Source organism: Myxocyprinus asiaticus, chromosome 25 (assembly GCF_019703515.2).
Source record: "Myxocyprinus asiaticus isolate MX2 ecotype Aquarium Trade chromosome 25, UBuf_Myxa_2, whole genome shotgun sequence".
Lineage (NCBI taxonomy): Eukaryota > Metazoa > Chordata > Actinopteri > Cypriniformes > Catostomidae > Myxocyprinus > Myxocyprinus asiaticus.
The window spans coordinates 8,633,084-8,649,461 of record NC_059368.1 but is presented as its reverse complement, the minus strand read 5'-3'; the positions used below and the strand labels follow the sequence as shown (position 1 = coordinate 8,649,461).

The 16,378-nt window shown below is 39.2% G+C and overlaps 1 protein-coding gene across 1 annotated transcript in view; it reads left to right on the top strand.

Moving 5' to 3' along the window:
• The window catches only part of LOC127416049 (mannosyl-oligosaccharide 1,2-alpha-mannosidase IA-like), a 177,649-nt gene that overhangs the window by 145,629 nt on the left and 15,642 nt on the right, over nucleotides 1–16,378 (top strand). The window contains exons 8-10 of the mRNA XM_051655157.1: nucleotides 8,070–8,185; nucleotides 10,386–10,605; nucleotides 11,617–11,789. Of these exons, the coding sequence (XP_051511117.1) occupies nucleotides 8,070–8,185; nucleotides 10,386–10,605; nucleotides 11,617–11,789 (509 nt within the window). The remainder of the gene's footprint in view (nucleotides 1–8,069; nucleotides 8,186–10,385; nucleotides 10,606–11,616; nucleotides 11,790–16,378) is intronic.

The window sequence follows — 16,378 nt, the reverse complement described above, 5'->3', positions numbered from 1 at the left end:
GACACGCGATAAAAGGTATCTTTTCCATGTTAATCAGAGTTTTTGTCCTAACCAGCCGCAACAAGCGACAGCGACAGGGCTTTCTATTTGTAGAATGCTTTCTATTTCTGCGATATCGCGCCAGGCAACGCAGTCAACAAATAGGTCTAAAATTATTCTTATTGCAGTATATTAAAGCCAGCATCTCATTAGCCAGTTTAGAACAACTTAAATTTTGGCCGAGGGTGTTACACACCTACCGAATGTTGTGCTTGAGGTCTCCTCTTTAGCCGGAGCTCTGTCTCACACACACACACACACGCAGGTTCAGAATGGTAGTGGGGAGACATCCCGGCTCATTCCAACTTTCTCTCCCCTTCCCTGTTACGTGGAGATCAGTGAAATAACAACAGGAGTACCACATGAACAAACAATTCTAACAGACTAAAGAAGGATTCAATTCATAATGTAACTTTTCCCCGTGTATGTGTGTGATTTGTGTATTTATCCCCTCTGGACTTGCCTTAGAAAGCGTTACAGAGCTTCAGTGAGAAAATGTTGCGTTCAATAAACACTTTTCTGTCTGTGATTGCTCTGATTTCTACATTGTATTGTCAATAATCCTCATTTTAGTGTAAGAATATCGCAGTGTCGCATCTGGTGTGGACAGGCAGATAGCTTGTCGCTGGAATCTTATCGCATTGCGTCTGGTTAGGACGAGGTGTTACACTGCATTCAGGATATACATTTTATCAGTTTGTGTGTTCCCTGGGAATTGAACCTGTGACCTTGACATTGCTAGTGTCATGCTTTACCAGCTACAGGAACATCACCACACCACAAACATCTATTTCTCACCATGCTTCCAGTGTTAATTATGCAACAAAATATGGAAATACACAGACTCCTTTTTAAGTTCAGCCTCTAGACACCCATATACATCAAAAGTCTGGGGTGTTTTATTCTGGTCCTAAAGAAGCCAAGAAGAAGGCAACAATTTTCGGCTTTGTGCCATCCTCGCTCAGAGGAATGTATTGCCGTCTTAGGATGGAGAGCAGTGTAGTCTCAACTTCATGGTCAGAGATGATGCAGGCACTTCAACACTAATGATGAAGAGTCAAAGGAGAACAAAGATACCTCAGTGTGTAGTGGGGGTAACAATCTACGCCACTGAGCGAAAAAGGACAGGATTTTGTGCTGTCAGAATGCAACCATCTGAAACTAGGGTTTCTTTTTGTGCATCAGAGCAAGTATTTCTTTTTTCGCTTTGAAAAAAGTCATTTGTTTAGAGGATCATAAACAAAAATGATCTGAGATGGCAGCTGGCCGCAGGGAGACGGGATAACACACAGCTGCATTTAAAAATAGCTGTCAGTCTTTTTGCTTCACACAACTAGCCAAGCACAGTCCTGGAGGGCTTTCCATATGGGTCAGTTGTCATCTACAGGGTTGAGTGCCTTGTAGCGCCAGGGTTGACCCTGATGAAACAACCATCTTTAAAATTCCTCCATCCATCTACCCTTCTTTCACCCTTTCAGTATTTTTTCTCCTAACCACCACACAACTAAAATATTTTTTGGTTAATTGGTTTCTATTTTCGTTGCATCATTCTAGGTAGCACCTCCCACAATGAAATCTCATTTTTTTGAAAATCTTACTCCACATACAGGGTTTTTATTTGGTCAAAAAATGATCATTGGTGGTGGCTGACGTACACGTTCATCACGATGCTGTTTTGATATGTTTATCCATTTCATGTTTGTAGTGAATATTTATTTTTGATCATCTGAGCATGTAGAAACTTTTGAATTCAACAGTGTTTTTTGTACTTCAGTGTGCTGTGGGAAATCAAACTAACTTTACTCCTTATTTCTATAGGGCTCATTATAATATTCATGATTAAACCACTTTACTGATTCTGGACTGTGCTTCTATAGTAAATATTTTTGTTTCCTGCTCCATAACAGATATTGTTTTTCTTTTATCAGACTATTAATGATTTAGAAATCATTGTGATTCTAGGAATATCTGAAGCCAAATCAGGCCAGTTTGTTTCCTTATATCAAACATCATTAGAACAGGAAACATATTGCAGTATTACACATGACTTTCTTCATAATTTATTAAAAGTCCAGACTTTTATTCTACACTGTAGCCTACTTGCTCTTGTGTTTACCATAGTTAAGACCATGGATGGCTCCTCAGTGGTTAGGTAGTCTTTCTTTAAAAAAAAAACTGTTTATATTCTGAAAAAATAGTAGCATAAAAACAGTAAACTGCCACAGTTATAATGAAAAAATCTATTAAAGTTTACTATGGTAAATTTTAGAAAGGGTGTAGATGTAAAACATCTTGTAATTGGTGCTGGTGCATGTGTTTTCTCTTTCCCTTGTCAGTGCTGTTCAGAATGTCAGTGTTGTCTTGTCGTTTGAAACTGTTGAATTGCTCCATAGCGCTTTAAAATAGAAAATTCTCATGTAGAATTCAAATGGGTTGCATTAGGTTTGTTATGTGCCATGATATCGGGGGAAGCCCAGTTTAATTGTGCGTGTGATCTGCTCTGCGCTATCCTGTTACCGGAGCTCGCATATCGAGGGAAGCCCAGTAGACACGCATGCGCACCTGCCTGCTCCAGGATACAGTTGTATAAGAACGCATCACTTGCGCGAGAGATTCTCGTGGATCGTGCGACACGCATGTGATACCAGCCTTCAATCACCCTGCGCACATCTGCGTACCACATGAGAAGCATGTTTAGTGCTTATAAATAGGGGTGGGTAAAAATATTGTTTTTCCAAAGCATCGCAATCTTCATTTAAATGATATCGATATCGATTCTTAAATCCCAAGATCTATATCGATTCTTAAATCCCAAGATCGATCTTTCTCTCACTGTGCAACCCTCCTCTACAATGAGAGGAAATCACTCACATTTGCAACCAAATTTTGCGCTGTGCGACTAAAGTAAATATATTTGGCAACTGGCTGGTAAATATTTACATTTCACTCACCAGTAATTGTGTAGTTTAGTCGTGAAATGTTCAGCAGTGAGATCCTTTCACAGCGTGTTGAGAGAAAAAGTTGTTCCGTGTAATGTGTTCAAGGACGAGATCCACGCAACCCATTTGTAATTGAAAACAGTGTCTTTTAATACCTTTTCTGTTCTTTACAGTCAGTTGTTGATCAAAAACAACTAAAAAAAAAACAACAACATATAATTCTAATCATGCATCGCACAGATGACGTAAAGCCATTCGTGTCTGCTTTAGTTAACATGTGCTCATTAAAAGGCGTTTTTTTATAGAAATGCAGTTTTATTTTTGTTAAAGAGACGGTACCGGTTTTAACACATGTTCAAAAAATCAATGTAAATACTTGTAAATAGTACAACAATAAATATGTAACAAAAATAATATATAAAATATAATGTGTTATTTATTGATTGAATTCATTTATTTGTTCATTTTGAAAAAGCCAAAATGTGACCAAAATTATGAAAAAGTAATAAAATATAATTAGTCAAATTAATATTTTCCGAATGAACCTAGTTAAAAGGTCCCCTGTATAATTAACAGCATTAGCTGGGAGATTATTTATTTTATATGTAAGCAATAAAGACATTATAACAGAAAAACCCCATATGAATCGATATTGAATCAAATTTGGAATCAGATCAAATCGAGAGCTTGTGAATCTGAATCTAATTGAATCGGGAAATCTGTATCAATACCTAGCCCTACTTATAAAGCGTAGAAAACAAGATGAATATCATAAAATGTTCAATATGTTTGACTGTGAATTTGTCGCTCCACACACGCTTTCAGTGGGGACTTAAAAATTAATTATCACCGAAAGCTTGTTGCATCGTGACCTAGGACAAGGTGAGGCATCCAGTATCTGGTCTCTCTCAGGGCTCTGTGTTTCAGGGGGATTTTGTGGAGCTGTACAAGTCTGCTGTGTTGATGAGCACAGCTGGTCTCCAGGTTTCACTGAGCAGCCCAGCAAGAGCTGACAGCAGTGGCCAACAAGATTTTACCAACAGAAGAACTCTTATTCTTACTTTTCACTATGGCAGGATTTTACCATAAGCACCTGAGAGTTCCAATTTTCCACATGATGTGTTTGAAAAATGATGACTGGACGTCCTATTATTTAGATACTAGGGAAAAAGGGTTGTATGTGACTAAAGGCAGATTTATACTTCTGCGTCGAACCTATGGCGTAGGCAACGCATAGCTGTGACGGTTACGGTGTAGCCTATGCCTTAGCCTGACGTGCACCTCTTCAAAAATTTAACTACACGTCAAGTCGGTGCAGATCACAACAGCTGTAATTGGTCCGCTGTGTTACCAGAGACCACCCCCCAGCATGACAAGAAATTATCTGCAGAAGGGGCGCATTCTCTCCAAGATTATTTTATCTATGCATCTGTATCCACTGACCAGTGATCGTGTCACATTATGTTTGGACCCATTTTTTTTTTTTTTTTTTTTTGTGAGCATCTGCTGTTTTTATATTCTGTTTTATACGAACAAGCAAAAATGCAACAAAAGACACATCTGAGAACATCTCATAAAACTTTTATCTCTGGTCTTTTACTCTGTATATCAGGAATATGATAATCCAGAACTTTCCGATCTATATGATGTTATGACCATATGTTTGACAGTATGGTGTAAATAATCATATTTCATAAGTTATGAAAACGGAACACTTCTAAATTGTCAGCAGATTTAAAAAGCGCCTGTTAAGAGTTGGTTATTTTGCCCAAATGCATTGTAAAGATTTTAAGCTTTAAAACAACACCCATTGTGTGTTGGTCAAGCAAGCAGTTATTGATTAATGTGATTAATTTTTTCAGCATGGAGCATCAAAGTATGCCACATTATTTATTTATTTATTTATTATTTAAGCGAGTAAAAGCAATCATACAGTCTGTGCCTGATTTATTTTCTCTGTGCATGGGAGGCAACATGTACAATAAATAATATGTTCCTAAATACTACATACTTTGAACTCATTTTGTTTTCAGTGCTTTAATACATTTATAAATACTTCTGAATCCATGAAGACTACTGCATTGCCTTTATTTATGAAATGTATAGTTATTTCAGAAATGAAGGCATTTTCTCTCAATACCATAGCATTTTGGCTGTGTACTCACAAAACGACGCAGACACACCAAAGCAGAACTATAAATGCAAACCAACGCATGTGGACACTATGGAGTAGGTTCGACGCAGAAGTATAAATCAGCCTTAAGGAGTTAAAGAGAGCATAAAACATCAGTCACATCACATTTAAGTTCTGTAATGTATTTCCAAGTGAAAAAGAAATATTCTTTGGGAAATAGTGTAGGGCTTGTAAAGGACCGTTCAGACGGAATGCGTTCTTGTGCTAAAAAAAGCTAGATGCAGCGCCACCAATATGACAGAAAACAGGTGTCTCGAGACATGTTTTTAAAAGATCTAGTTCTTTGAACTTGATGCAGCTTCACTGAAAGAGTGAGAAACTAAAAAAAAAAAAAAAAAAAACTGTGTGACTGCGCAATGGGCAAAGACATCTGTTTAGTGCATGTTTACAAAAAAATCAACTATTAAAAGACAGTGCTGAGAGACACAAATTGTATTCGGTGTAAACAGCCCTTAAAGATATGAAGATGTTGGTTAATACTGTTTTTCTCCCCACTCACACCGCCTTGTTTTCATCAGCAAAAAAGTCATTTCAACACCAGTCTTAAGTTATCACATTTTACATTTACATTTGGCAGATGCTTTTATCCAAAGCGACTTACAGTGCCCTTATTACAGGGACAATCCCCCTGGAGCAACCTGGAGTTAAGTGCCTTGCTCAAGGACACAATGGTGGTGGCTGTGCGGATTGAACCAACAACCTTCCGCTTATCAGTTCAGTGCTTTAGTCCACTACACCTTTGAAGAACGATTATGAAAACCATTGTTTCCCCTTTAGAATAACACACAGTTATGAATCGTACAAAATAAGAGCACATTAAGAAGTAAATTGGATCAGTTCTGATATCATATTATCTTTAAATCAAATAATGTGCAAAAATCAGGCTCTGATGGTAATAAACAACCTAAGTACAAGATATTTTAACAAAAAGACAACATGACATTATATATGTAAGATTTAAGTATTTTAAATCAGATAGGATTTGGTTTTAAATAAGAATTTAGGATTCTAAAAGCTTAAATGCTTGATTTTTCTTTGTGTATCATCTGTGAAAAGTGTCTCATGTGGCTGAGCTTGGCAGTGTATGTTTTACGGTTGTCTGGGCTGTGGCTCGATTTATCTTGACGTATCTATCACAAAAAACAAGTGCTTAATGAGGTATAAATATTCATGAGCTTGATCATCAATCAGACAAACACATGGCAGTGTTCTTAGACACCCAGATTCTCATCTCTCACACACAGTGGAGTGGACAATATTGAGCACCCTGCACCTTTGAACGTGCCACCAGGAAATACACAAATTTGTTTTCTCCTTATGCACACATGCATTCCCACACCAAAACATTTCACTCACTAAAACCTATATAGCATAACTTTCTTTTTGTTTCCGGAGACCCCCAGTGGGCCGCTATGGGGTCAGTGAACAATTTCAGAGAAAAAAAGTGCAAAAAATATTTTTAAACAATGTAAAAATATTAACATTTGACATTATTCCCGTTTCATTCTTTTTTCTAATGACGTCTAGAACATCATGAGGTTAATCGTGATTATTTAATTTTAAAATTTTAACAGGAATATATTAAAACAAATCTACATATAGTTTTGTGCCAAAAAACATTTCTTATTTCTTCATTGCAATGTACATACTTTCAAGAATAGATTGTACTTGTGTTGTATTGTACTTGGTTGTACACTGTAAAGTGCTAAATACATTGAATTGAAAATGTTTCACTTCAGGTTTATACATCTAATATTATACTAATATTGTGTAGTAAAATGATACGCTGTCCACTTAATACAGAGTAAATATTTTTGTCATAATATTTAATCATTTATTTTTTCTTTACTGCAGTAACAATATAAAATACAATTATTCAATTTTGCAAACAACAAGTTGTCTTTAGAATATCACACTTACTATTTTATCACACAGTGTAAATGTGACCTTATGCATTAGAAAATTCATAGCTGGGGTTATCGCAAAGGGATCGTCATATTTGGTGGTCCTTGGCATAAAAGAAATTTGAAACCGCTTGCATTACAGACAGTTAATATATTATTTGGTTGGTTTGTACTAAGTGATTAAAGTCAACATGAAATCAAAACTGACCATTTTACTTTCTTAATATGTTTTGTTGTCTTTTATCTTTGTAATATTTCATCAACGTGTAATAATTTGCTCAGTCTTCGAAACAACTTTTCTTTCCATCTGATGTCACAGGCTGCGTGGGCAAGGAAAATAATTTACATTTTCAAGCCAAATAGCCATTTAGGTATTTTTTTAGGCAGCATTTGTTGGTAATGCAGCCTTCCTAAAGTCTTTCCGCCTTCAGCCTCCTCGTCCCTGTCAAAAACCTCCTCAAAAGTGGGTGCCTGCGGTGTTGTCGTACATAAATGACTGCAAACTCACATTCAGGTCTGATTCCATGTGGAATGCCCTCTTTTCACAATCAAATTGATTCCTGGTCATGTAGTACTAAAGATTGAGTGATACAGAAATTGAAAAGGTAGTAAAATCCCTATTCACCATTTTGCCCATCAGCTACACACTTAACACCATAGGAGACTGTCAATGTAGTATGTGTACTGTAAGTCACTTTGCGTAAGTATGCATCTGTTAATTGATTCGTAAAAGTAATAACCTGGAGACAAGTGCAAATCAAATAAGTACTTTGTCTTGCACAACAGTCCACAGCTCCAAACACACTCTTATACAGGGTTCATTATTCTTCCACATATAAGACACATTTCTGCTGAATATGTGTGCCAAATAAGGCACACATGTACCATATATTTTTATTCTGTTTAATGCAAACCCAGAATGAACTTTTGCACTGGCTCATGGAGTTAGGAAGGAGTTTTTTACCCTGACTTTGCCATTTTTGTGTATTGCAGATCACGTCTCAGTGGGAGGTTTGGGGGACAGTTTCTATGAGTACCTGCTGAAGGCCTGGCTCATGTCAGACAAAAGCGATGAGGAGGGAAAGAAGCTCTACTACAATGCCCTGCAGGTAAAGTCCACCATTAAAGAGAGAAAAAGCCCACAGAAATGTTACAGTCTACTGGTGATTTGAGAAAATGAACAGGTAACTGCTGTCTGGACTAGAATTGGTTGACATGGTTTTGAAAGATACTTGACTTGTGTCAGCAGGAATATAAGGGTGCAGTTTGAGTACTAACACTGAAATTCCCCATAGGAACACAGTATCAAATAAGAAAAGTAGAAAAACATTGTTCACAAACCAGTGCTATAGGCTTTAATCAGAGTAGATACCATATTTCATTTGACATGATAAAAAACGAGGATGTTAGGGATACAAGGACAATCCGTACAATATTGTGTCTTGTCTTAAAGGGATAGTTCACCCAAACTCTTCTCTCCCTCACAGGTCGTCTTCATATTATACACGTCAAATTAAATATTATATCTACTCAGACTAAAGTCCATTTAATTGAATAACATAAGAGGTTGTTTTGTAAGTTTGTAGGAGGCTATTGTTTTTTTGTTTTGTTCCAAGTTTCTGAGTCCAGCTTTTCCAAAGTGAGTTACATTTTTTTATTTTATTTTTTTGCTTGAATTTCTAGAAATTTGTTCTCTGCAGGTTGGGAATTGGAATCCCTCTACACTTTATTTTCTGTAGAAAAGTAAAAAGTATCTGTATGTGTGTGTAAGCTGCCACTAGCACTCAGCTCGAGCCATCTGTGAGAGCTTTGGAAAGCTGGTGTAGTCTGATTGTTACAGACCACGAACTCAATCCTTACTTTCATTAGAGAGAACCATCTTAACCTGCCTAAGATAATGCTGTCCCACCGGCTGTCTGTCTGGGAACCTCCCCTGAGTGTCTCTGTTTCTCAAACACACACATATACTAACTCTGTACTCCAGGCCAATCATCCAAGAAAAGAAAAGTGTGTTATGTTCGGTCACCTTCAGAGAGGGCTTATTGCATGGCCATTTCATCCACCATATTGGTTAGCCATTCATTACCTCCTCTGAAAGCTTTTTATCGGGCTTTTAACTCTTCCTGTTCGGCGTGTTTTTTTATTTTTTTTTTATCTCACAAACCACGTATTGTCCTCTCAGTCGTCTTCTTTCACCCACACCTCTCAGTGTCAGACTGTCAAATGACTGTTGACGCTGATTGAGTTTTGAAATTTCAAAGCAGATTGAGTTTTGTTTGTCAGAGCAATTTGTTGACTGTGTTACCAGATACATACTGAAAAAGTTCCTTAACAGATGCAAAAGTTATCATTTTTGTGCCATGTAGTGGCAACGGAAGCTATTTTGAAACCGTAACTTGCCAATCTACAAACAGATTACAGTATAGAATTTTTTTGGTAACATTAGTATATGCATTTGGTATCATGAACTAACGATGAACAAGTTAGTTCATGATACCTAATACTGGTTAATGTTAATTTGTAAAAAAAAAAAAAAAAAAAAAAAAAAAAAAAAAATATATATATATATATATATATATATATATATATATATATATATATATATATATATATATATATATATATATATATAAAATTTAGGTTACATTGAGGCACTTACAATGGGAGTTCCATTGTAAGTGCCTCACTGGAACCTCAATATTTGTTTTTCTTTTTTAAAGAAAAGGAGGGGAAAGTCAGTATGTATGTATATGTATATATATATATATATATATATATATATATATATATATATATATTCATATATATTCATGCTTTTGGTACCATGGTGATGAACATTTCCACTTTTCCATTCAAATGCAAAGAGACTAATTTCTACAGACAGATAAGAATCTTGTTTCCCATATGGGTGACGCATCTGTAAATAAAGAGCGCTTGCACACAGCTGTGACCCTGATCTCTGCCATGATCTTCCTTATTTCAAGCCTCAAACTTCAGATGATGCTTTTGTGAGAATCAAATCACTCCAAAGCCTCAAATGTACCCATTGTAATGGACAAACAAAACAAATGCAAACAAGGACAAAGGTCCTTTAAACCCACATAGGATGAGTAACCAGAGAGAAGAGAAAAAACATTTAAAGAGACCTCTAATTCCAAAACATTATCTGTTTATATCAATTACATTCGGTTCTCTTTGTGTGTGTATGTGTGTGTGTGTGTGTGTGTGTGTGTGTGTGTGTGTGTGTGTGTGTGTGTGTGTGTGTGTGTGTGTGTGTGTGTGTGTGTGTGTGTGTGTATGTGTGTATAGGCAGTTGAGAAGAATTTGATCCGGAAGTCAAGCGGAGGGTTGACATATATTGCCGAATGGAAAGGCGGACTCCTGGAGCACAAGATGGGTCACCTGACCTGCTTTGCTGGAGGCATGATTGCTTTAGGGGCGGACGGAGCCCCTGACGATAAGACGGGTCACCAGATGGAACTCGCGGCAGAGATCGCCCGCACATGTCACGAGTCTTACGCCCGAACCAGTGAGTGAGAGCTCTGCTGTTTTTTGTTGTTGTTTTTTTTTGTTTTGTTTTTTTTGTTTTTTTTTTGGTGTGTGTTTGTTTTCATGTGATGCAATCATGATAAACAAATTATGGTAATATTTGTTGTTCTGTATGGAGCTGCCAAATTACTCAACATTAAATCATTAAATAAATATTGAAATATTCAAATAATTAAATACATAATGAAATTGTTAAATAATAATAATAATTAAATCAGTAGTGCTGAAGTGAAACACAAGGGACACAATTTATTTAGTCATTTAATTTATATATATATATATATATATATATATATATATATATATATATATATATATATATATATATTTTTTTATTATTATTATTTGTTTTACTATTTCATTGTAAATTTTATGATATATTTAATGATATATATAAATATTTAATGTAATTTTTGTTTTCTTTTACAATATAATTTTTTTCTTATTTTGCTAATTACTGTATTACAGTTATGAGAATCATCATTGCAAATAATGAGAATTATAAAACTCAAAAGTAAAATGTCTGGATGCATTCATGAGTTTCACCAGGTTAGCTGTTTAACATTTCTAAACATTTCTAAATTCAATAAAGGCTTTTTACAATATTAATGTATTTTCTTGATTTAGTACAGTCTCTGGTGAGAATTTTTATTCACTGATTAGTCAATCTCTTCTGTCAATAATACAGAAACACATCTATTCTAGAGAATCCTTAAATCCACCACTGTTAACCCTGTACATATACACACACACACACACACACACACACACACACAGAACAAAACCTCATGACTTCCTCTGTCACAATCGTTAAACACACACACATACACTTGTTCATAATGCGTAGGTGTATTTATCGGACAGAGATTACTGTTCCAGATTATACCACAGTCCCTAATCCACATCCAAATATCTCAGGAACATTGTAATCCTGTAATCCCTTGTCAACATGGAAGTTTGAGCAATGATTTTGCCGACTTGTACGTTTCAGGTTTGAAGCTGGGCCCGGAGGCGTTCCGCTTTGATGGAGGAGTGGAGGCCATTGCCACACGGCAAAACGAGAAGTACTTCATCCTGAGGCCAGAAGTCATCGAGACGTACATGTACATGTGGAGGTTCACCCATGACCCCAAATACAGACAGTGGGGCTGGGAGGCTGTAGAGGTGAGACTTGGTCTGTCGTACAGATAAAACTGTGGACTAAGGACATGAGTGATATTTCTGTTACTTATTATATAAGTAATAATAATTACAATAATTGTATTCATAACTACTATTTATTATTACTTATGAAATTACTATAACTTTTCTAATCAGACTTTAAGTGCGGTCTCTAATTTTTTTTTTTAAGTCTTTATCCATCACAAACAAAATTAAAAAAAAAAAAAATAAAAGTGTAAAAAAAATACAAAATTATTTTTCATAAAGTGCCAATTTGAAGATTTAATGTACAGTTAAGATATTTTGCATTGTGACATTATTTTCATGACAGTTTAGCGCACCCCCCCCCCCCATTCTTATTACCATAATGCCAAAACATCTCTATTTTTATAAATTGTAATTACTGTAATGTGAAAAGTGATGCAATGATATTTAAATTGTATTTATTCATACTGAAAGTATTTGTTGTTGAACCATGAGAATTGCCCAAAAAAAATTACAATCCGGATGCATTTTTTATTTATTTTTTTCACATTAAGGTAAGGGGGGGAGGGGAATTTTTAACGTATTTTTAATGTAAAAAATACTGGAATGTAACAGGTCTGTGACACATCCTAGCTCTTCTAGGAAGGAGGAAGCGGGGGCCAGGTGACAAGTCCACGTAATTCTTTATTCACACTTTTCAGTTTCACACATAAGTTTGCTTTTCAGCACAACGTAATCAAAGGCACACACGGTCACTGCTGCGTGTGTCTTCTTTCCCTCCTCCGGCAGTCTGGACTCCCTTTTTATCCCTCTCCAGCTCTCACTGTAACACAGAACAGCTGTTAGAGATGATTTCCCACAGGTGTCAGTCCTTACCGTTATTCCTCTCCCAGCCTCGCTCTCCCACATCACCACATCCCCCCATCCCCCGACTCAGGCCGGGGAGCCATCCGGCCTGTGACTTACTCCCCCCCCCCCCCCCCATTTCTAGAGAGGAAATCCGCCACAGCCATCTGCGCCCCCGGCCTGTGGACCACCTCGAACTTAAAAGGCTGGAGAGCTAGATACCAACAGGTGATCCACGCGTTGGTATACTTCATGCAATGGAGCCACTAGATCGGGGCGTGGTCCAAACAGAGGGTGAAAGCACACCCCAACAGATAGTACCAGAGGGTGAGGACCACCCACTTGATGGCCAAACACTCCTCCTCTATCGTGCTGTACTTCGTCTCCCTCAGTGAGAGTTTGCGACTATTGTACAGCATCTGGGACAGTACCGCTCCCACCCCCCTGTCCGATGTGTCCATCTGCAAGATAAAAGGGAGAGAGAAGTCAGGAGAGTGCAATAACGGCTCGCCGTAAAGTGCAGCTTTCACCCACGTGAACTCCTGCTGACATGGCTCCGTCCACTGGACCGGATCTGGTGCCCCCATTTTAGTCAGATCAGTCTGCGGGCTGGTGATGGTTGAATAATTGGGCACAAACCTGCGGTAATAGCCAGCCACCCCAAGGAACTGTCTCAACTCCTTTTTGGTCTTTGGTCTAAGGCAGGCTGCAATCGCTCCAGTTTTATCAATTTGGGGGCACACTTGCCCATGACCCAAGTGGAAGCCCAGATACCTTACTTCCACCCACCCAATTGCGAACTTCTTTGGGTTTGCCGTGAGTTCCACCCGTCTCAATGACCTCAGCCCTCAGATGCTGCAGGTACCACTGCCAATCATTACTGTAAATAATTATGTCCTCCAGATAAGCAGCGGCGTAATCAGCAGCGATCTGAGGATTCTGTCCATGAGTCTCTGAAACGTAGCCGGCCCCGAACAAACCGAATGGAAGCCATCTTTTCACGGGACTTGGGAGTTAAGGGCATCTGCCAATATCCCTTCGTTAAATCCAGTGTCGAATAAAAGCGAGCCGTGCCTAACTGATCAAGCAGTTCATCAATCCGAGGCATTGGTAAGCATCAAATTTAGACACCGCACTGGCTTTTCTATAATCCACACAGAACCGGACCGCGCCATCTTTCTTAGGAACCAAAACCACTAGGCTGGCGCAGTCACTGTGGGATTGTTCTATTACCCCCATATCCAGCATGCCCTTTAATTCTTCCCAAACCACTTTTTTTGTGCTTGGGTAATCGGTAGGGATGACTACGTACCACTACCCCTGGGGTCGTTTCGATATGATGCTCTATGAGATTTGTACAACCGGGAAGAGGCAAGAACATGTCAAAAAATTCTCCTTGCAACCTCTGTGACTTGGGATGGTGAGAGGTGGTCTCCACAAGTGACCGGGGTGACTCAATCAGTGGCTTTTAAGTTCACCTCTGTTCCAAGCTCCTCCCTCTCCAGAACCACCATCGCCAAAGTCACGTGGACCACCTCTCTCCACAGTTTTAGGAGGTTGAGGTGGTAAATCTGATGTGCTCCGCCTCTATCCATTCGTTTCACCTCATAATCGATTTCCCCAACTCGCCGTGTGACCTTAAAGGGTTCTTGCCACTTGGTGAGTAATTTAGAGCTCAATGTGGGGAGCAATATAAGGACTTTATCTCCCAGTGTAAATTCCTGTAGTCGAGTACCCCTATTATACAGCTGGGTTTGACGTTCTTGAGCCTGGAGCAAATTCTCCTGTGTTAATTGCCCCAGTGTGTGGAGTTTTGCTCTCAGGTCAATAACATATTGAATTTCATTTTTGCTGTTTGAAGGTCCCTCCTCCCAATTTTCCCATAGGACGTTGAGCATGCCGCACTGTCGACGCCCGTACAATAATTTGAATGGGGAGAACCCCGTGGAGGTTTGCGGGACATCTCATACTGAATCACTTTTACCAATTTCGAGCGTCTTCGTGTATGAACTTACGAATCATATTCTTTCGGGTCTGATTAAATTGTTTGACCAAGCCTTCTGTTTGGGGATGGTAAACACTGGTCCAAAACTATGTAATCCCCAATAATTTGTATAGTTTGCGTAGTGTACGTTATATAAACGTAGTGCCCAGGTCATTGAGGATTTCTTTCGGAATCCCCACTCGGGAGATGATTCTGAAGAGTGCCTCTGCAACACTTCACGCTGAAATGTTGCGCAGAGGCACTGCTTCCGGATATCGCCTTGCATATTCCACCAGAACCAACACAAAGCGATGCCTGCATGCCGTCCATTCTAATGGCCCGACAAGGTCCATACGAATTCTTTTGAAGGGGGCAATCAATGAAAGGGGGCGCAATGGTGCTCTTGGGGTGGCCGGCAGATTCACCAGCTGACATTCACAGCATGCCGCACACCACCTGCGAACATCCCCACGAATACCTGGCCAATAGAAATGGGCCATAATACGGTTTAGTGTCTTTTCCTGCCCTAAGTGACCCACCACCGGATTATAATGAGCCATCTGGAATAACATTTCCCAACTGCTACGTGGTATTAACAATTGGGTTGTATCCTCCTGCGTCACTCGATACAACCGATCCTTGATAATTGAAAAAGACGAATATGCAAGTGCAATGTCTGGCTTGAGGCGTTGACCATCAATCACTTTCACTTGGTCAAAGGCGTGCTGAAGAGTCTCATCTCGCTTCTGCTCCAGAGGGAAATTCCATGCAGGGAATCCTCTAAGGGCTGGGGAAGCCAAGACTTCCCCTTCTCTTATGTACTCCTGATGTGGAGCTGATGTAGACGGCCCTGGCACTGCCTCCCCAGCCAGCGAATCACACATCACATACCGATACACTTTGTTGCAGGACCCATCCACACATATTCCCATTAATAAATTATTAAATTTCAGACAATTCGTATCCAAAATTAGTGGATGGGAGAGGCGGGGACCAACTGCAGCCTCGTCACTATGCTTTTGTCCCCTAAATTGAACGATGACATCACTAAAGGGTAATTTTGAAAATCCCCATGCACACCTTACCTTCATCCTGCGGTTCGTATCCAAATCCTCAGATTGAATCAAGCTTTGGTGAATGGAGGTTTGATTACAACCTGAATCCACATTAATATTTACAGGTATCTGGTATGCTTCTGCTCGATCGGGGGTGGCCTGTGGTGCATCGGGGATCCAGACCAATATATCCTCCTCCATCGCGGGGCATCGGTCCTTAAAATGCCAAGGTTCCTCACAGCTCCAGCAGACCGGCCCAGACTTTACGCCCACACCCACGGCAGCGGATACACTAACCTGTGGGGGGAGTGGAGAGGGTTAGGGAAAACTGGCAGGTTAAACGGCCCACAGGACAGTGGAAATTCCTACCACAAAACCAGTTCCCTGGTCCCGTGGGCCATTTCCAGGGAACAGGAACAGGACGAAGGGAAGGAGAGGGGGAGGGAGAGAGAGAGAGAAGAGGGCTCGCCAGCCCCCGAATACGCCATCATATGGTCCTCAGCCAGCTGAACTGCCCCATCCAGTGACTGCGGTCTGTGGCACTGAACCCACTCCACTGTCCCTTTTGGTAGCTGGTCGATAAACTTCAGCCAGCAGCCACCTTCGGCAGGTGTCACCTAATTCCCGGGTCTCGGCACCAATGTGACACGTCTCTAGCTCTTAATTCTTTATTCACATTTTTTCAGTTTCACACATAAGTTTGCTTTTCAACACAACATAAT